Source organism: Belonocnema kinseyi, chromosome 2 (assembly GCF_010883055.1).
Source record: "Belonocnema kinseyi isolate 2016_QV_RU_SX_M_011 chromosome 2, B_treatae_v1, whole genome shotgun sequence".
In the NCBI taxonomy this organism is placed as follows: domain Eukaryota; kingdom Metazoa; phylum Arthropoda; class Insecta; order Hymenoptera; family Cynipidae; genus Belonocnema; species Belonocnema kinseyi.
This window is the reverse complement of record NC_046658.1, coordinates 159,166,973-159,185,616: the sequence shown is the minus strand read 5'-3', so window position 1 is coordinate 159,185,616 and position 18,644 is coordinate 159,166,973. Positions and strand designations below refer to the sequence as shown.

Sequence of the window (18,644 nt, the reverse complement as noted above, 5' to 3'; positions counted from 1 at the left end):
TCTTTCGGATGGTAATTCGCTCCCTTGGGGATCGTTTGACAGTATCTTCGGTTAAGTTTCCATCGGGAGCAAAACCTTTCAGAATTCTGGAGGTTTCGATCTTTCAAAGATGTAATACCAGGTACTTTTTTTTTAATCAGTACACAAACTAAAGGACCGATCCTCTGTACCTGTTTTGCTCAGGATTCAAACTTAACCAGTTGCTGCCGCAAGCCATCTATTTCTGAGTGATTGCGAAGGAGGCAAAGTCCACTCGGGATGGGATCATTTTCTTCCTGCAGTAAATATTTTCGGATCTTGAGAAGAGTAAAACCTAACGGGCCCTTTCTCGTCAGTTCAGTGAATAAAACCCAAAGTGAGCAAAACCTATTACTCTCAGTCCCTGATAATTATCTATTTTTTTTTGAAAATTTTTCTTTTTTTTTAGTAGAAACTAATCGCCTTTTATAAAAAATAAATTTTTTGGTTTTCAAAGTTCATCTACTAAGCTGAAACTAAAACGAATTTGCTAAAAATTCACTTTTTTGTTTTGTTTACAAATTAATCTATTTTGTGTAGAATTCGCCCCATTTCGAAGAAAATCGCCCTAGTCGGATGGAAATACATTTCTTTATTACTCTTTTAAAGCAGTGTTCGAATCATCCGACTGAGTTCATTTTTACTGTCATATCTTATCTTCTCTGTGTTCGTTTTTACTGTAGTCGCTACGCAACGACAGGATAGAAATCGCACACCTCCTAATAATAATAATTATTATTATCATTGGTTATTAAAAAAATCGAAAAGCGTTATCACATGAAATTATGCGTAATAGCTAAAACCTCAGAAAAGGTAAGGTTGTATGAATAAAGATCTGTTTTTCGGGAACCATCGTTTAAACAATGAGCAAACGCTTATAAAATCTTATAAAATATGGCTATTTGTTTTACTACATACAGGAAATCACTGGGAAAATAAAAAACCTATACGCAACTTGATTGTTATTTAAATAAGTGTACGTACCCAGAATTCAATTTATAAGGTCAAATGAGATAGTGAGGAGCGGCTGGCTATATACGACGTGGATATTTTATTGGCGCGGATGGAGTAGGGGGTCAAAAAGGAAGAGCCAACCAATAGAAATTAACCACGTCGAATACAGAGAGGCTCCTTTTATATATACGAAAACATGTTATAAAATATTTCTTTTTTGTTTAAATCACCATTATCTGCTGTCATCTACTACAAGAAAAAATGTGGATGACCGGTGGTACTCTATTCCTCACATTTGCCATTTTCTTCGAATCAATTGGTAAATATATAATATATAATATAATTACCATAACATTAAATAAACTATAAAACAAACATGATTATTCTTTCTTTTTGTCTTACGAAATTTTTCAATTAAAGTATATAACGAACCCTCAAGTACTAGAATGGGTCCCAGGGACCCGGACGTTTTTTCAGCTGTGTTTTTTGCCAAAAGGTTTTATAATTATTTGCAAAATATTCATTATACGCAATTTAATCTAAATTTAATCTAAATCTATTTTTACAATACTCATTTTTGCCTGAGTCTGCGCTACAATTTGAAAGAAAATAAATGGAGCTAATTCTATTCAAACTAGATATGTTTTCGTTTGAAGTCTGCTCGGGTCTGCTGGGCCCGTTCTTAGTGGAACGAAAAATTTCGAGGTGCCAGAAATTGGGGGTTATTTCCTTTTTTTATTCTTAATTCTTTTTTAATTTTTTATTGGTACACCCTGAAACATATACAAAGAAATACAAACTAATATAAAATTAATAGTAAGCAAAAATTGTTCTATATCATAGAATCCAGTTTTTTTTAAGTTGTAGTCACGCGATCTGGCATATATTTTTCTATTAGGAAATATGAGTTTGAAACAAAAAAGTTAATTTCAAGCCAAAATAGTGGAATGTTTTACAACGTAGATCAATTAGGATTATTTGTTTCATTTTTAAATAAAAAGATTAGATTTTTACAAGAAGATATGATTCAAAAATATCACTTAAGCTTTTTCAATTATTTATCATACTCTGAAAAACCTTCCAAAATTATAAAGATGGATTTAAAACTAAAATTAGGCAAATGTATCTTTACTAAATCCATTTGAAATTAGGCGGGTTCGACACCTCAGATCGCAGAATCTCTCAACAACAAATTATATGTATTTTTCTAGAGAAAATTAGTTTAATCCTATTTTCTCGATTTAAACAAAAAAATTCTACGATATCGTCTGTAGTTAAATGTTGTGGTTTAAAAAAAATAATTTTTTTTTGAATCCCCATAATTTTTGACCAACCTGAGATATTCATCCTTCGCTCACAATTATGTTTTTACCGATTTTTTTTTTAATTTCTTCTTTTATAAGAAAGCGTTCTAGTGAGCTTTATGTGAACTAAATAAATGTTTTGATCTGCCGAATTTTCGTTGACGAAATAAAATTTTTTAATTATTTCGCAAACTACGACAGATACCAAAAAATTATGGAATGCAGGCACCTAAATCATTCACGCACGTACAGCAGCCTGTCAGAAGTTGTAAGAAAAAAGAAAAGGGGGAAATGGGAAGAAGAGCAAAAGGTTGAACCAAATTGAAAAGTTTGAAAAAAAAGGTTAAAAGGACAAGCGAAAAGGAAAACAGACAAAGGAAATAGGATAACGGAAAAAGAAAATGAGAAATTGTAAAGGGTAAAAAGAGAAATGGGTGATTGGGAAAACAGGAAAATAAAAGGGAAACGGGAAGAATATGTAAAACAACAAGGGTAAAGGAAATGAGGAAATTGATAAAGGGGAAAGGCGGAAGGATGAAAAGAGAAAGAGGAAACAGTGAAGGAGAATGGGGAAAAAGGAAAATAATAAAAAGAAAAATTGAAAGGTTAAAAGGAAAAGAAAAAGAGAATACAGGAAAAAGAGAAAAAGGTTGATGGGAACGGGAAAAGGATGAAAAGGAAAAGGATAAAAGGGGAAGGAGAAAGGAGAAAACGAATCACTAAAGGGGAATGTTGGAAATAAAAAGGAAAGGAAAAAATGAGAAACTGGAAAGGGTGTAAAGGGAAAGGGAAGTCGGAAATGGGGAAAAGTAAAAGATGAAATAGGAGAATAAGAAAAAGAAATTGGGTAAAGGGAACGAGGAAATGAAGAAAGCGAAAAGGGGAAATTGTGTAAAGGGAAAGGGGAAACAGTAAATAGGATAATTAAAAAGAGCACAGGAAAACGGTAACGTGGATTAAGAAAGGGGGAAGGAAAATGCAAGGGGGAACGAGAAAGGGGTAAATGCGAAGGGAAATCGTAAAGGGAATCGTAAAGCGGAAAGGGTGAAAAGTGAAAAGGAAATTGGAAAAAAGTATGTGAAAAACGAGAAAGGAGAAGGGCTGAAAAAGGATGGGAAAGGGTGAAAAATAACAGGGAAATCGGAAAAGGGGAAGGGTAAAACGAGAAAGATGAAGGGCTGAAGAGAGAAATGGTGAAGGGGAATTATAAAAGGGAATGGAAAATGAGAAAGGGAAAATGGTGAAAGGAAGAACTAAGAGAGGTACATAGAGATTTCTCGATCCTGAACCTGTTTAGTCATGCGCATCAAACTTCCGTTATCTGTTTCACATGTTTGTTTTCAAGGAGGGTATGCCAAAAAATATAGAGTTTAACATGGAAGCAAGGCTATTCCTCCTCTGGTGACTTCCGTCCTCGCTTCGCTCGGGCGGCAAGTGCACACTCGTCAAAATGTCATTGAAGGAAAAGCATCATGTATGTCTGAAGCAAGCAGTACCAAAAATGTAAAATAACTATAAAACTTAAAAGTTTACGATATTCAGACAAGTCTTCCTTTGAAAACTCCAGTAATTTTAACGAAAGAATTCCAAAGAGTTCCCGATTAGGATGGTACAAAAATGATTTCAAAAACTATTCTTCGAATTTCCATAAATAGAGCCCGAATCCTTGCGTTTTTTTCTTGAAAAAAATTATGTTTAGAAGTTCGGCAGGCTCCATAAAGTTTAATCCGTATTTCCCATTAGAAAAAAATCCTTTTTCATCAATTTGATTTCAAATCATCAATATTAAGTGAACGAATTAATATTTAACATTTATCTTTATAATTTGCTGTAACATGCAAATGAATAATTGTTTTTTAAATGTCACCTCTATAAACCTGCTCTATAGGGACCAAAAAAAACCTCGTATGTGAAAATTTTGGTTTTGCGAGTTTTTTTGCATTATTATAATGTTCTTTATATTTTTTTTATTTTTTAAATACGAATCGTCTCTGATACCTTATACGCTACAGTTTACTAACAATTAGATGTTTACATGAACGTCATTGTTTAAACAATTTATCATTATTTGGAATAATATCCTGTTTGAATAATGATAGGAAGTTGCGGTTTCTCTAAAATTTGTATCTTTTTGTTGACTTTTTACATCTGGCCTAGAAATTATTAATACATTTCAATAAACACTATTCTTAAAACAAATTTATTATTATTATTATTATTATTATTATTATTATTCGTGACTATACTATCCTATATTAATGCAAAAATGCTGGGCTTTTTTCTGAAACTTGTAATTGTTTGTCTACTTTTACTTGGTGAGATAGTAATTATTATTACGATAATAAATATTAATAGCGATTTCAACTAAAAGGTTTAGAATATCTGTTTTATTTCAGAAAAATATATTCCCAAAAAAGGTAAGATTTTTTATATAAGTGATTCTCTCCATTATTTACTTCCTTTTTCTATTACCAGCATGCAAAGCAAACATAAAAATTTCAGAAAATATTGAAACCTTCCATCAATTATCTAAGATAATTTACTCAGAAAAAAGTTTAAAAAAGCAAAAATTTAATTAAAAGCCGAAAATGTCTAGCATTACTATAAGAAAAGATATTCATAGAGAATAATAAATTGTAAAAACAATTATTCTTGTTAACTGGATTGTATAATTAGCTCGCTGTGATTGAATAGTGGCCCAAAAGTGTAAAATTGTAAAAAATGCTGCAAATTATTGAGAGTAATTATAATTTTTTTTTAAATGTATGCCAATGTAAAATGTATGTATAATGCATGGCTATCTATTTATTATGAAGAAATAGAATTGTATTAAAAATGATCTCTATCACAAAAAATTCGAAATAAAATATAACCAGCCCTAAAAACTTTCAAAACTCAATGTTTTACTCATGGTCAGGGAGTTTTTTTGGGTAATTGGAAACAGCATTATCGGCGACGATATTGTAAATGTAATTATTCAACCTTGTTTTATAGCTAACCGCTTTTTTTATTGTAAATTCTCTGTTGCTAACGCTTCTTTGGTTTTAAGGGTCTGGGGTTTCTTTGGAAACATTTGCCATTTCAAGTTCTACAATTTGTGGGAATTGCGATTGTAAACTCTTGAAAATATATAGTTTAAAATTTTCTATTGTTCAAGTTTTATTTTCTTAATGTATTTAATATTTTACTTATTTTTTTAAATTATTCAATTTTGAAGATTCACAGTTATAAATTCTTCGATTCAAGCGATTTGGAATTTAAAATTTTACCATTTTAGATATTAGCAATCATTCAAAACTTTTCAACATTAAATGTTTTTAATGTTTAATATTTAATATTTTTATTATCTAATCCCAACTGAAAGATTTCTATATAAGCGTGATAACTTCCAACGGGAACATAATTTTGTAAGATGTCAACCTCACTCATTTATTTAGAGCTGTAATTATTTAATTTTTTTCATTAATTATTTAATTTAGATATTTTCTTGACAAATTTGTGACAAAACTGCTTAATGTTTTACTTGGCTACGATTAAACTGGAACCAGAAGTGACGAAAAACGCGCGATTTTGAAACCAAACAATAAATTAAAAAATTTCAAGAATAAAAAGAGGAAGAGTATAAGATGAAATATGAACATATTAAAAGTGTTTCAAATATATAAAAATAGAAATATTTAGCAAAAATAAGCTATTCCATTTTGTGGTTAAAAGCTAATTTTTTTAGTTGAGAATTCAGGTATTTCGATGGGAATTTGTATTCTTTAGGAGAAAATTATTCTTGTTGGTTGAAAATTTAATGATTTTGTGAAAAATTAGGGTTTTTTCGTTAAAAATTATTTTTTAATAGATTGAGGGCTTCCGGTCGCTGTGGTGTGCGCACGTGACGCAGTGGCGAGTTGGGCTAATTTACTTGGAGTTTGGTTTCTTTGCGGGTCTTTTTTGTACGGGGAGTGAAATTCGATAAAGTGAATCGGGTTTTCCTAGTTTGGGTGTTATCTTGACTTTTTTGCCGTTGAGGGCTCAGGAAAGACTATGTGAAATTTGTCTGAAATTCGAGGTTATATCGGGAAAAGCGGGAACCTCGCAAAGGGGGACAGAAAGCGGGAAGTGTAGCAAAAGGTGGCGCCGCAGCGCGTACCCCGGAAGAACTTGACGATGGTGGAAAGTTCAAAAAGGGCCCAGGCAGACCAAAGAAAGTTGACAGAGCGGATACGTTGGAAACTAAAAGTGCAATTGAACTCAAAAAATTTCTGAATAGTAGAAAGAGCGATTCGACCCAAGAGAGAGGTGTATCGCAAGCTTCTAGTGAGAGCAATGAAACGACGCGGTCAGTAACGATAGAAAAAAGGACAAACACCGGAGCAGTTAACCTTTCCATTTTCCAAAGGAGTAAGAGCTTGGAAGACTTAACGAAATGTGACGATAAGAGGGAGAGCCGGGTTATCAATAATAAAAGTGAATATGTGGATACTACCCAACTCAGAGAAGTATTGGATGCCCGGTGGGTGAAAAGTGCAGCGCCGAAATTAACAAGATAACAGGGAAGTTGAAGGATGAAATGTGTAACCCAGTGTGGAGTGAAAAATTAAAAGAGAGAAACGTGGCTGCGGAAACAGCATTGACTTGGGCCAGAGATAGAGAAATAGCATGGAAAGAAGAAAATGAGAAGTTGAAAGAAAAAATCCAGGATCTGAAGTCCAGACTTGAAAATGCAGATAGGAGGATTTCTAAACACAATCAAACAAAGAGATTAGAAAGGCCATAAATCAGAAGTCGTACTGCCTTGCAGGACGATGAGAGAAAAGACAACGGAAACGAAACTGGAGAATTTGACGATAGTGTCCAAGAAATTATTACAGGAAGAGCAAATTATCATGGGAAGAGAGGAGAGATCAAGGAAAAACCGGACTGGTCGATAAAGGGAGAACGAGAATGGGAATTAGAAGAACGCAGAAAAAGGAAAAACTGGGCCCTGGTGAAGGGGTTGGGTGCGAAAAGAGGAAAAAGAGCGGCAAGGAAGATGGAAAATACGATATGGGGACATACCGCAGTGATTATTACCATTGAACATATGAGAGTGATAGGAAGTGGGACATTGCTTAAATTAGCCACTTGGAGTGAAAAGAGGAGTTTGATAGCAAAGATGATGGCAAATACGATTTGGTGATTCCTTAGGAAACCTGGCTGGAGGAAAAATCTTTTGTCAACTTTAAGAACAAATTAGATCCAGATTTTATATGGTGTGATAAGGCAGCTTCGAGAGACAATAAGAAAGGTAGGGCGAAAAGGGGACATTTGGTTGGAGTAAGAAAAACATATGGGGAAGGCTGTTAGGTGTCTGAGTGGGAATATGGCCTATTTGTGGAATGTGCAGCTCTAAAAGCCAGTGGTAAAAAATTTAAAATCATTTCTGTATATAATAATTTTATAATTTTAAATGGTACAATTAAAGGGAACAGGATAGATAATTAGACGCATATCTGCGAAGACGGAGAGTCGGTCCTCGACTATGTGATATATTTAGAGACTGAAGAGAATTGTCCAATAGTAGGAATGAAAGTGAAAAGACCAATCGAATCGGACCATCTTCCACTAACGTTCAATTTAGAGGTGAGGGAAGGTAACAGAGAGGTAGGAGATTACGAAAATCAAAATAAATTCGAAGCAGAAAAGCTCGTCTGAGACCCAAGGGGAGAAAATGAATTCAGGGAGGAAATGGGTAAGTTGTGGGAGGAAGAAGTTAGGAGGGAAGGGTAGCAGGAAAGGTGAGACATATTCAAAAAATGTATATGGGAGGCAGCAAAGAAAGTAAGAGTGATCACGAAGGTAGGAATAAAAGCAAGACTAAAAAAGGAGCTTGGGAAAATGGTTCGATAAGGAGTGTGCAATTCAAAGGAAAAAGGTTTGGGCTTGCCTAAAAAAATATTTAAAAAATAAAAGACAGGTCGATAATATGAATTTAAAGAAAGAGAGGAAGAAACTGAGAAATCTGTATAGGGAAAAAATCAAGGAACAAAAAGAAAAACATTGGGAGAAAGTAGAAGAAAGCAGGAACATGGAAGATTTTTGAATGGAAATTGGGAAATTTAGAAGTCGAAAACAGCGCAAAGGTCAAAGAATAGGGAAGAATCGATAAAAAAATAATTTAAAAAATTTACTGGGAGTAGATAACACTTTGAAAAACACGGAAATAAACAACACCGCTCGGGATAATACCATACGAAGGGAGGGAGCACCTTGTAACAAAAAGACAACAGCTGAAAATAAAAATGCGGGAAGGTCTAAAAAGATAGGCTAAATGAGAACAAAACGATAGAAGAGCTGGATAAAATTCTTAAGAAAATGAAAAAACAAAAGTCACCTGGGGAAGGTGGGATACCGGTAGAATTTATAAGAGAATCAACAAAGATTTGGGGGTAAGAAATTCTCCAAATATTAAATGGCTTTTGGAGTAACGGTGTAATTTCGAAAGGCTGGGAAAAAGCAGTCCATATTTTTGTATTGAACTCCTTGATTAATAAAAAGTTAAAAGGAAAAGAGGGAAACTATTCATAGCGTTTATCGACTTTAGAAAGGCGTTCGACATAGTCGACTGAAAAGTTTTGTTCAAAAGACTCACTAAAATAGGTATCAAGGGGAAAATGCTGGAAATGATAAAAGCCATCCACACGGAAACAGATAACCAGGTGATCACAGAGGAGGGACTCACAGATACTTTTAAAGCCAGTAGAGGAGTGAGACAGGGATGCCCTTTATATCCAACTCTATTTAACATTTTTATTGATAATATGGATAAAATCTGCGAAAGCAAGAATGTTCGAGGATCGGTAATAGGGAAGACAAACATTTTTGCGTTGAGATTCGTTGAAGACCTCGCGGTGGTGGCGAACTTCTCGGAGGACCTAAGAAGGATGCTACAACTTCTAGAAGGATATGTAGCCAAAAATAATTTTGAAATCAATGCGGGCAATTCCAAAATTATGATGCTTAGGTAAGGGCAAAAAAGAAAATTGGAAATTTTCTGGGGAAACAATCGAAGTTGTGGACAGTTATAAGTATCCGGATTTCTGGTTTTCAGCAGCAGGGGATAATTACAGCAAACACACGAAAGCAATTGTCGGTAAAATTCAAAAAGCGGAAAATATAGCGTGGGGGATCATGAGTAGAGCCAGAATAGGGGGATTAAAATGGAGACTTTATCTAATGGATGTCCTAACCAAGTCAGGAGGAATGTACAGACTCGAGATTTGTGGATGGGAAAGAAGGGACGAAATGGAAAGGGCTCATGCTAGGTTTGCTAAAATGGTCATGGGAGTAGATAGGAAGGAATTCACCAGGGTACATTTGGAGAAGAGAAACAGGCAAATGTAGTGTTGAGATAGAAGCACAAATAAGGGCAGGTAGTTATCTCGTAGAAATCCTTAATATGGAAGACGATCGACTCCCTAAAATATGCCACAAGGAGGACGAATTGAGAGCAGTTAAAAACAAAGACCCCACGACATGGGGCACTAATCTGAAACAAGCTTTGGTAGATTTTGGGGTGGAGCTAATCATAGGGTGGGTAGGAGATCAAAGTACAGATAATGCAATTCTAGATGCACTCCGGAGGGGCACTAAAAAATTATTCAAGAAGGAAAAACGGGAAGGTGAGGAAAAAATAGAAAAATTTTCTTACTGTACTCAGTATAAAAGTTGGATGACGGCAGAGGGAGGGGAAGGTTACTGGAGGAACCGAAAGTTGAGTCGTCCAGATAAAATTCAGTGGACAAGCCGCCCATGTGGAAACGTAGGAAAAGCGGGAAATAAAGGGTATAATAATGTAGACTGTAGATTGTGTGCAGAAGAAGACGAAGATATGGAGTATATGCGGGTATTCGAAAGGGGACGAGCGCAAATTGAAAAAAGTAGGTGAATGAAGTCGATAAGCGGCTGTTAAAAGATGGATATAAACAAATCGTTGTTAATTTGTGCAAAATTTTTACTGAGGAACCAATCGTCGGTCTTTGTAGATATGCGAAAGAATTCGAATCGGAGGCCAAAGAAGGCAAAGTTGTTGAATAATAAATGGGACGGATTCACAGATTGTTCATTAGTTCATAGATTGTAAGTGGATTATCATTTTTAGAATTTTAGTTTTCTGTGAGATTGTCTCAAAGGACCTTAGTAATTAAGTATTTCTGATGCGTAAGGGATTAATTTCGTGTATGTAAATATCCATAAGGATTTACACAATGGAAATAAATTATAGTTATATTATAATTAGTTTTTCATTTGAAAACGCAATTGTTTCATTTTTAGTCCAGAATTTATCTGTTTAAGCTGAAAATTCATGTATTTTGTTAAGATTCGTGTTTTTTGATAGGAAATTAATCTTCTTGGTTAGAATATTATGTTCCAAACTTTTTCTTTTTTTATTAAAAATTAATTTTTTTCAATATAAATTTAATTATTCGATATTTGATTAATAAGTGATCTTTTATAGTTACAATTCAAATCTTTGGTAAAAAGTTGATGTACTTTTTCCAAAGTAAATTTTTTTGTTAGAAAATTTATGTTGGTAGTCGAAAATTAATTTTCTCATGTAAGAGATTCAAAATTTTCGTTAAAAATTTATTCATTTTATTGAAATTTGATTTATTTTTTGAAAATTCGTCTTGTTTGTTTGAATTTTTTTTTTAAATGAGTTTTGAGCTATTTCATGTTTCACTTGAAAATTACATTTTGAAAATGTCTCTATTCAGTTAAAAATTCATTTTTTGGATAAGAATTTGTTGTTGTTAACAAGTGAACTGTTTTGTTGAAAATTCTTCATTTGTTGGTTAAAAATAATTTCCATAACTAAAAATGAACACATTAAATTTTTGGTTGAAAATTAATCTTTTTTTAGTTCAAAATTATATTATTCTACTTTAAAATTATATTGTACTATTTGGTGAAAATTTTTTTTTTGCGGAAAGATTCGCAATTTTTGTTTGAAAATTAATCTTTTTCGTTGAAAATTTATGTCTTTTTCATATGTCATAGAAAATTTAATCTCTTTAATTGTAATTTCACCTTTTTTGTTAGAAATTAAACTATTTGGTTAAACTATTAATTATTTTCGGGTCTAAAATTTACCTTTCTGGTTGAAAATTCGTACATTTTGTAAAAGAATATTTTTGTTGAAGAATTATCATTTTAGTAAAAATTTAATTTTTTCATTTATATTTCTTATTTGAAAATTAAACTATTTCTTTGAAAATGCCTTATGATCGGTTACATTTTTTTACAGATATTTACTTACTTTTCCACCTTTTGTTAAAATGTCAAAATGGCTTAATTGAAAACTCATCTACTTACAATACATTTACAATTTTGAAGAATAAAATGAGGCAAAAGCTAAAATGAAATATAAAACTCTCGAAATTATATGAGATATATAAAAAGAGAAATAATTAGAAAAAAAGTATTCCATTTTTGTGTTTAAATGTTAATTTTTTTAGTTAAAAATGCATGTATTTTGGTATTTTACGGAATTTGGTATTTTGAGAAAAATTCCTCTTTTTTAGGAGAAAACTATTCCCCTGGACTGAAAGTTTAACTATTATGTTAAAAATCTCTTTTTTGGGTTAAAGATAAAGTTTTTCAATTAAAAATTCAACTGTTCCATTTTTACTTTCATTTTAGTTCTAAAATATAAATTTAATTATTCGACATTTAGTTGAAAGGTGATTTTTTATAATTGAAAATTCAACTAATTAGTTGAAAATTAATGTATTGAGTTTAGAGTTAATTTTGTTGGCAGAAATTATTATTCGTCGATGAGAATTCATTTTTTGTTTTTGAAATATTCAACTTTTTTTTAAAATGTATATCTTAGGTTTAAAGTTTCTTTTTTTTCAAAATTCGTCTTGTGTGTTTAAAAACCTTTTTTTAACTAAATATTTAATTATTTCATGTTTGATTTAAAATTTAAATTTTGAGGATTGTACTATTTTATTGAAAATTCATATAAATATTTAGTTGAAAATGCGTCTTTTTTAGTGAAGTATATTCTTCATTACAAAATGTATTTTCGTGAAAAATTCTTTTTTTTTCTTAGATAAAACTTTTCTTTATTGAAAACTGAACTATTTTTTTTTAGGTATTCAGTTATCAAAGGAAAATAATAGCCATAACTAAAAATTAACATATTGAATTTTTTGTTGATAATAAATCTTATTTATAGATCAAATTTCAACTATTTGGTTAAAAATTCACGTATTTTTTAGAAATATTATATTCGTGGTGAAAAATTCGTCTTGTTTTGTAGAACATTAATCGTCTTAGTCTATTCGATTTTTGATTTTAAAATAATATTTTTGATTTAAAAATAATATTGTTCAGATAAAAATTTAATTATTTGGTAGAAAATGAATGTGTTTTGCCAAAAGTTATCTTTTTGTTTCCAATATTTAGTTGAAAATTAATTTTTGGGGGGAAAGATTCGTAACTTTCGTTGAAACTTAATGTTTTTGGTTTTAAAATGTATATATTTTGTTGAAGATTCGACTTTTTTGCTAAAAAATTATTCTCTTCGATTGTAATATATTTTTGGGTATCAAATTTATGTTTTTGGTTAGAAGTTCAATCATTTGGTTGAAAATTCTTTTTTTTTTGTAAAAAAAATTCGTAATTTTGATTCAAACTCATATTTTCGTCGATAATTCATCTTTTTAGTTAATGAATCATCTATTGGGTTAAAAAATATCCTTTTTCTTGAAGATTCATAATTTTAGTAGAAAATTTCTATTTTTTCCAAATTTGTTTCTCTAAAATATATTTTTTAGTTTACAACTCAACTATTTCGATAAAAATTCGTCAACGTCGGTTAAACATGAATTTTTTTTACAGAAGATTTACTATTTCTCCTTTATTTTAAAATAACAAATTTACCTTTTTATTTAAAAATTCGACTCTCTTGATAGAAACATAATCTTTTTGGCAGAACATCATGCATTTTAATAGATATTTAGTAGAAGTTGAAAATTCATGCATTTGGTTAGAAAATCGTATTTTTTGGTAAAAAAAAAGTTCTTGGTTGAAGACCTTTCTATTTGCTTAAAAGAATTTTTTACATTCTCATCATTTATGATTGAGAAAGTATTAGAATTGTCGGAAATTCGACATCACACTTTTTTAACATATCTCCACGTTTCGAGACCTCCTGAATCCGAAAATCAGGTTTTCACGATAGCGTCTGCCTGTCTGTCTGTCCGTGCGGCTGTCCGCGCGTAAACACGATAACTCGAAAAAATAAAAGAATTAAATTCATCTTGCCACACTTTTTTAGCTCCTAAAAGAAAGGGCGAGTTCGTGAACCAGCCATTTTTGATAAAAATTCAAAAAGTGATCCCATTTTGAAAATTTTTGAGACAACTTTTTTATGAATTTGAAAATTCTATGTACGGATATTTATAGTATAAAAAACAAAAAACAAATTAATCCGTATGACTTTTTTCGATTAAAAGAAAATTCTCAGAGTTATAGCGTTTTCAAAATTTTTTTAATCAACCGAAAATCAAAATTTGAAGCCGAAAAACGCACGATATCAAAAAAAGTCAAGAGAAGAAAAGCATTTCTGTTTAAAACCCCTACAAGATAATCATAACCAATTTTTGAATTTTTTTCAAAAATCGAAAATTCAAATATTGTGTTTAGAAAAAATAATGGAAAATAAAAAATTCCATTTTGTGGACAAACTATGTAGGATGCGAAAAAAGATGAATAAAAAAAAATGGTTATCCCAAAAAAGATCTACAATTTCATTAAAAATCACTTTTTGATAGGACGCGTACTTTTTGTTTTATTCGTGAAAAATAACTTTGAAAAAAAAAGTGTGGAAAACGACGAAAGTTACAAGAAAAAAATCCAACAAAACCTGTTTACAAATGTCTTTCGGAAAACGAGAGCGCAGCGCGAGTGTCACGATGAGAATGTGTACCTCAAAGCCTACAGAGCTTTGAGAAACTTAATCTTTGACTATACTTAATTAAGCAGACAATTCAAAATATGAAGATGCATATAAATACTGCCATCTAAAAGAGATCTTTTTGATAAAGTTTTTTTCAAGAATTCTAAATGCAAAGAATAAAGATTACCTTTTTCAGTTGCAAAGTCAGATATTTTGTTGAAAATTTGTCTTTTTTTGTATCAAACTGTTGCGCCTTTTATGATGACTTCTGGTTCTGGTCTAATCGCGATGCGCAGTGCCAAGTCTGCGTAAGCTTGTATGAGTTTGTTTCAAGTCTACCTTGAGTATTTCTAACCTGGAGGATCTCCAAGTTAATTTAAAAATTAAGTGAGACAAAGAAACGTTTTGTCTTTTTCTTTTTTTTCTTTGAGTAGGGTTATCTACTGTTATTCATTATCCGCTGAACGCTAATCTCTCGTATATCTATTGTAAATATTGAAATTCACCTACATAGTTCTATTTTTTGTTTCAGAATTAATAAGTTCAAGAACGAGTTTAGACGCATTATTTCCTGGATACAACGGCCTCCTTCCTTACGTCCGAGAGTACCACGGTAACATTTATAATTATGACAATTTCCAATCCTACAATGGCATACGAAACGATATCCGTCTAGATAGCCTTTTCTTAATCAGGAATAATGTCATCGTTGGAGCGCTGTTTGAAGATTATTTTGATCAGCCATTCTTTACGCTTGATCATGCGCCTCAATTTGTCGTATTTAATATATCTCACACACCATCTGAGAGCAAATGGGTAGAGCTCGCTAAGGCTGACTATATGAGATTAGGTCCACTTCGTCGTTTCTCATTGATTACAGAGCGCGATAAGATTGCTCATACAATAGTAGCGGAATCGTACTGTCAAGGTAACCTAGTTGCACAGAAGTTAGCACTCATAAGTGCATACACTGCAGCAGACGAAGCAGAAAACTTGTTACTAGATCGTATTAGAGAAGGTCACGTGACGATTCCAAAAATCAAACAGCGAATCTGGCACGTATTCAATGACGTATATCATAAGACATACCGACGTATCGCGAATCAAAACCAGGCTTCAAGTTCAAGAAGGGGTAGTCCATAAGACGCCAATGTCTAAAATGATGCTTGCTACAATGACTTTTTTTCTCAAGATTCTGTAAAGATAGATTTTTATCACATAACGGTTTGTTGTAACATTATGATAAACTCCTCGCACCTAAATATGCAATGATAGTTAATACTATTGTTTGTTCAATCTAAAGATATATGTATGGGTAAAAAACAAACCTAATTGTCATTTATACTAGCTGGAGTATGGAGTATGGTATCATTAGAGCTTTTTCTGGGAAGATCCCGTTTGATCGTAGATTTGGTTTTTTATAGGGCAGGTCGCACAAGCTATACCTGATTTATGAGAAAAAAGGATATTGCGAAAACAGTAGAAACTAATTGTGCAATATTGTATGGTACACAATACTACTTGACTTTTTGCTTAGTTTTGAGTCAAATGTCTGCGAAATTTAAGAGAGCGTTTTGATTTACCACTCTCTCGCTGCTCTTACAGCCATTCCACTTATTATAACAGCGTGCTACCTATAAAGTTAGAGAGATTCACATATGAGTCGGAAAATTTATCAATATAACATAGCTCATTGTAATTAATAATTTTAAATAAAAGGGTATCAACTAAAATAATCTACTATAAATTTTTGTTATTTATTTCGTCCTCATTTAATCTCCTATGCTTGCGCTAACTTAAGATGCAAGTTTTTGTTTCTCGCGAATTTTTTCATCATGTTAATTTTGCAGCTTAACACATTAAAATGCTTTCATTTCAGTTTCACAGTAATACCAGATGATGAATTTTAAATGTAGATGAATTTCATTTTTGCATTAAATTAAGTAAGTCACTTAATTTCAACCAGAAATGGAACTTAAGTGCAGTGTCTCCTATCTGATATACAAGTAATATGATGATTAACTGACAGGTATGTTGAGTTTAGGATGATTTTCATTCGCGCGCTCTGAAATTCAATTCGTGCTGGCAGAAAGGCGTGCGCGAAATGCGATGCGGCGATGCGCAAACATTTAGACGGATTTCGGCGATTTTTAAAGAGGCATCAAGAGAGCAGCTGAGAGTAGCTAATATAGCGTCGATATCGCTGTATAGTATCGATCAACACTGAGCTTATGGTAGTCGTTTCGTCAACGTTTCCTATTTTGATATATGTACTCAGATCCATAAGGGATTTTAATTATGAATAAAATAATCTTACACACATGATAAAAAAGATATAAAAAGAATTGAAGATTTACGTTCTGTACCTGGTGACTTGAAATGGATATAAGTACCTTGTTTAGTGTATATAATCTATAAACAAGTTCAGATGATATGAGGGATAAAATTCCCCAGATGAATCATTTATTTAATGCTCACTTTTAACAAAAATATTTATTTCCTAAAATTATTCAATTTTTAATTTTATAACATTTTCATATTCCTAAAAAATGAATTATAGCGCATAAATCTTATAAATTTCAACAATTAACTGACTTAAATTAACCTATAAATTTAATTTAACACGCACGCGTTGACGAAACATCAACAATCTTTTTGTCTTAAATTAACCTATGAAGTACATTTTACGTAGATAAAGCAGTTGACTTTCTACCAAGCGCGTTACTCAAAGTCATGTTATAATAGCCAGTTGACTTTCAACTGTCAAGAAAAGGAAAAAAGAACGCGAACAAAATGAAATTACTGCGCATGATATGCGGAAAACAGGTTGTTTAAAATCATACAAAATAAGAAATTAACACTTTTTAAAATCTTTTTTTTTATTACCTTGACAGTCTAGTCTGGTTCAGATCTGGGCCTGGTCAGCAATCCATAACATAAAAATTTCTAAGCGTCAATCAGCTAAATTTTTTTCACTCTTTTCGAAAGACTGTCAGAGTGTCTAAAATTATACAAAAGAAAAAATTAACATCATTAAAAATAATTTTTTTCACGTATTGTATTGACAGACTAGTTTGGCCCAGTTCTGGGACTGGTCCGTCATTCATACTATAAAAATTTCTAAGTGTCAAGCAGCCACATTTTTTGCACTATTTTGGAGGAACTGTCAGGTTGTCTAAAATCATACAAAATAAGAAATTTAACATTATGAAGAATCAATTTTTTCTTAAAAATTACATTTAACATTATTCCGAATCGTTGTAAACTAATATGAAACACCTAAAAATAAAAAAGTGAAACAAAGAAAAATTAGTGGATATATGCGACCAAAAAATTGTAAACAATTAAAAAATTAATAAAAAACTATCTGAAACAAATTGTTAAAAAAATGTCTGCCAAGAATTGTTTTAAAAAAATTGAAATAAAAATTGCTTAGAACAAATTTGGGAAAAAAATGGCTTACAAAAACATATTGAAAGAATATTATTAAATCTTATACTACGAAACCTAAAAAATTTAAATTGATTTATATTTATGTTTCCATTAACAGTTAATTTATTTGACATGTATATGATGTATAATAATAAAGAATAATTATTGGGAAAATGGAGCTGATAAAAGGTTTTTAAAAGCTTTTTTAAGTTGTAGTTTATGAGGATGGTTTTTTCATTGACTTTCAATTCTGTTAGTATAGAGCAATGGTTAAGGTTCCCGACTGCTATAGGCAATAGGTTCATGTATAGATGAACGTTCGAACCTCCGTCGCGTTAGAAATTTTATTTGTTATATAATGTTTAAAAATGTAATATATGTATTCAATCTAAGCAAAAACAATCAACATTGATAGACAAAATACTCGCAATAAATTATTATTTGTTTGAATACCTTTTTTTTATATCTGTAAAGTATAGCAATAGCGGGTTTTTAAATTAAACCAAAAATTTGAGACTTACACTTTTGTAATTATACTGATGTGCATTAGCTTGTCAGTACTGCAAGTCAGTACTGCGGAGCGTTACAAATAAGTACAGGCACTCCAGCAATCTGTACTGGGACAGTACTGTACCAGTAATGTACTTCCGCCTGGGACCAGCGGCAGAATAGCGTCTGATTAGACTATCCAGCCACAAACTTTGTAAAAGTGTTACAGGTATGACCAGCCCCAGACTAGACCGTCGGATCTACGCCAGATTAGAATCTAGACGCTCTAGTCTGGGGCTCGCCAACGCCAGAAGATTTTTCCACTAGGGAGGGAGTAATAAAATATCCTTAAAGAATGTGTCGCTAAGGAGACATTACTTGACATCAGTGAAAGAAATTCTTTCAGATGTTTTGGGCATGTTGAGATAATCAAACATGAACGACGAACTAAACAAGTGTATCAAGATAAAGTAAATGGCATCGTGCTCAGAAGCAGATCACAGAAAAAA

General features: G+C 31.8%; 1 protein-coding gene across 1 annotated transcript; it reads left to right on the top strand.

The window, feature by feature from the left end:
* Positions 1-1,214: 1,214 nt before the first annotated feature.
* LOC117168260 lies at positions 1,215-15,698 on the top strand. Its single transcript, XM_033353764.1, has 2 exons — positions 1,215-1,291; positions 14,747-15,698. The coding sequence occupies exons 1-2, from the start codon at positions 1,234-1,236 to the stop codon at positions 15,355-15,357; spliced, it is 669 nt and encodes a 222-aa protein (XP_033209655.1). The 5' UTR covers positions 1,215-1,233; the 3' UTR covers positions 15,358-15,698.
* Positions 15,699-18,644: the final 2,946 nt, after the last annotated feature.

Coding starts and splice junctions, on each gene's coding strand:
- LOC117168260 (XM_033353764.1), top strand. CDS start 1,234: ATGTGGATGACCGGTGGTACTCTATTCCTCACATTTGCCATTTTCTTC. Junction 1,292..14,746: donor CATTTTCTTCGAATCAATTG/GTAAATATATAA, acceptor TTTTTGTTTCAG/AATTAATAAGTTCAAGAACG.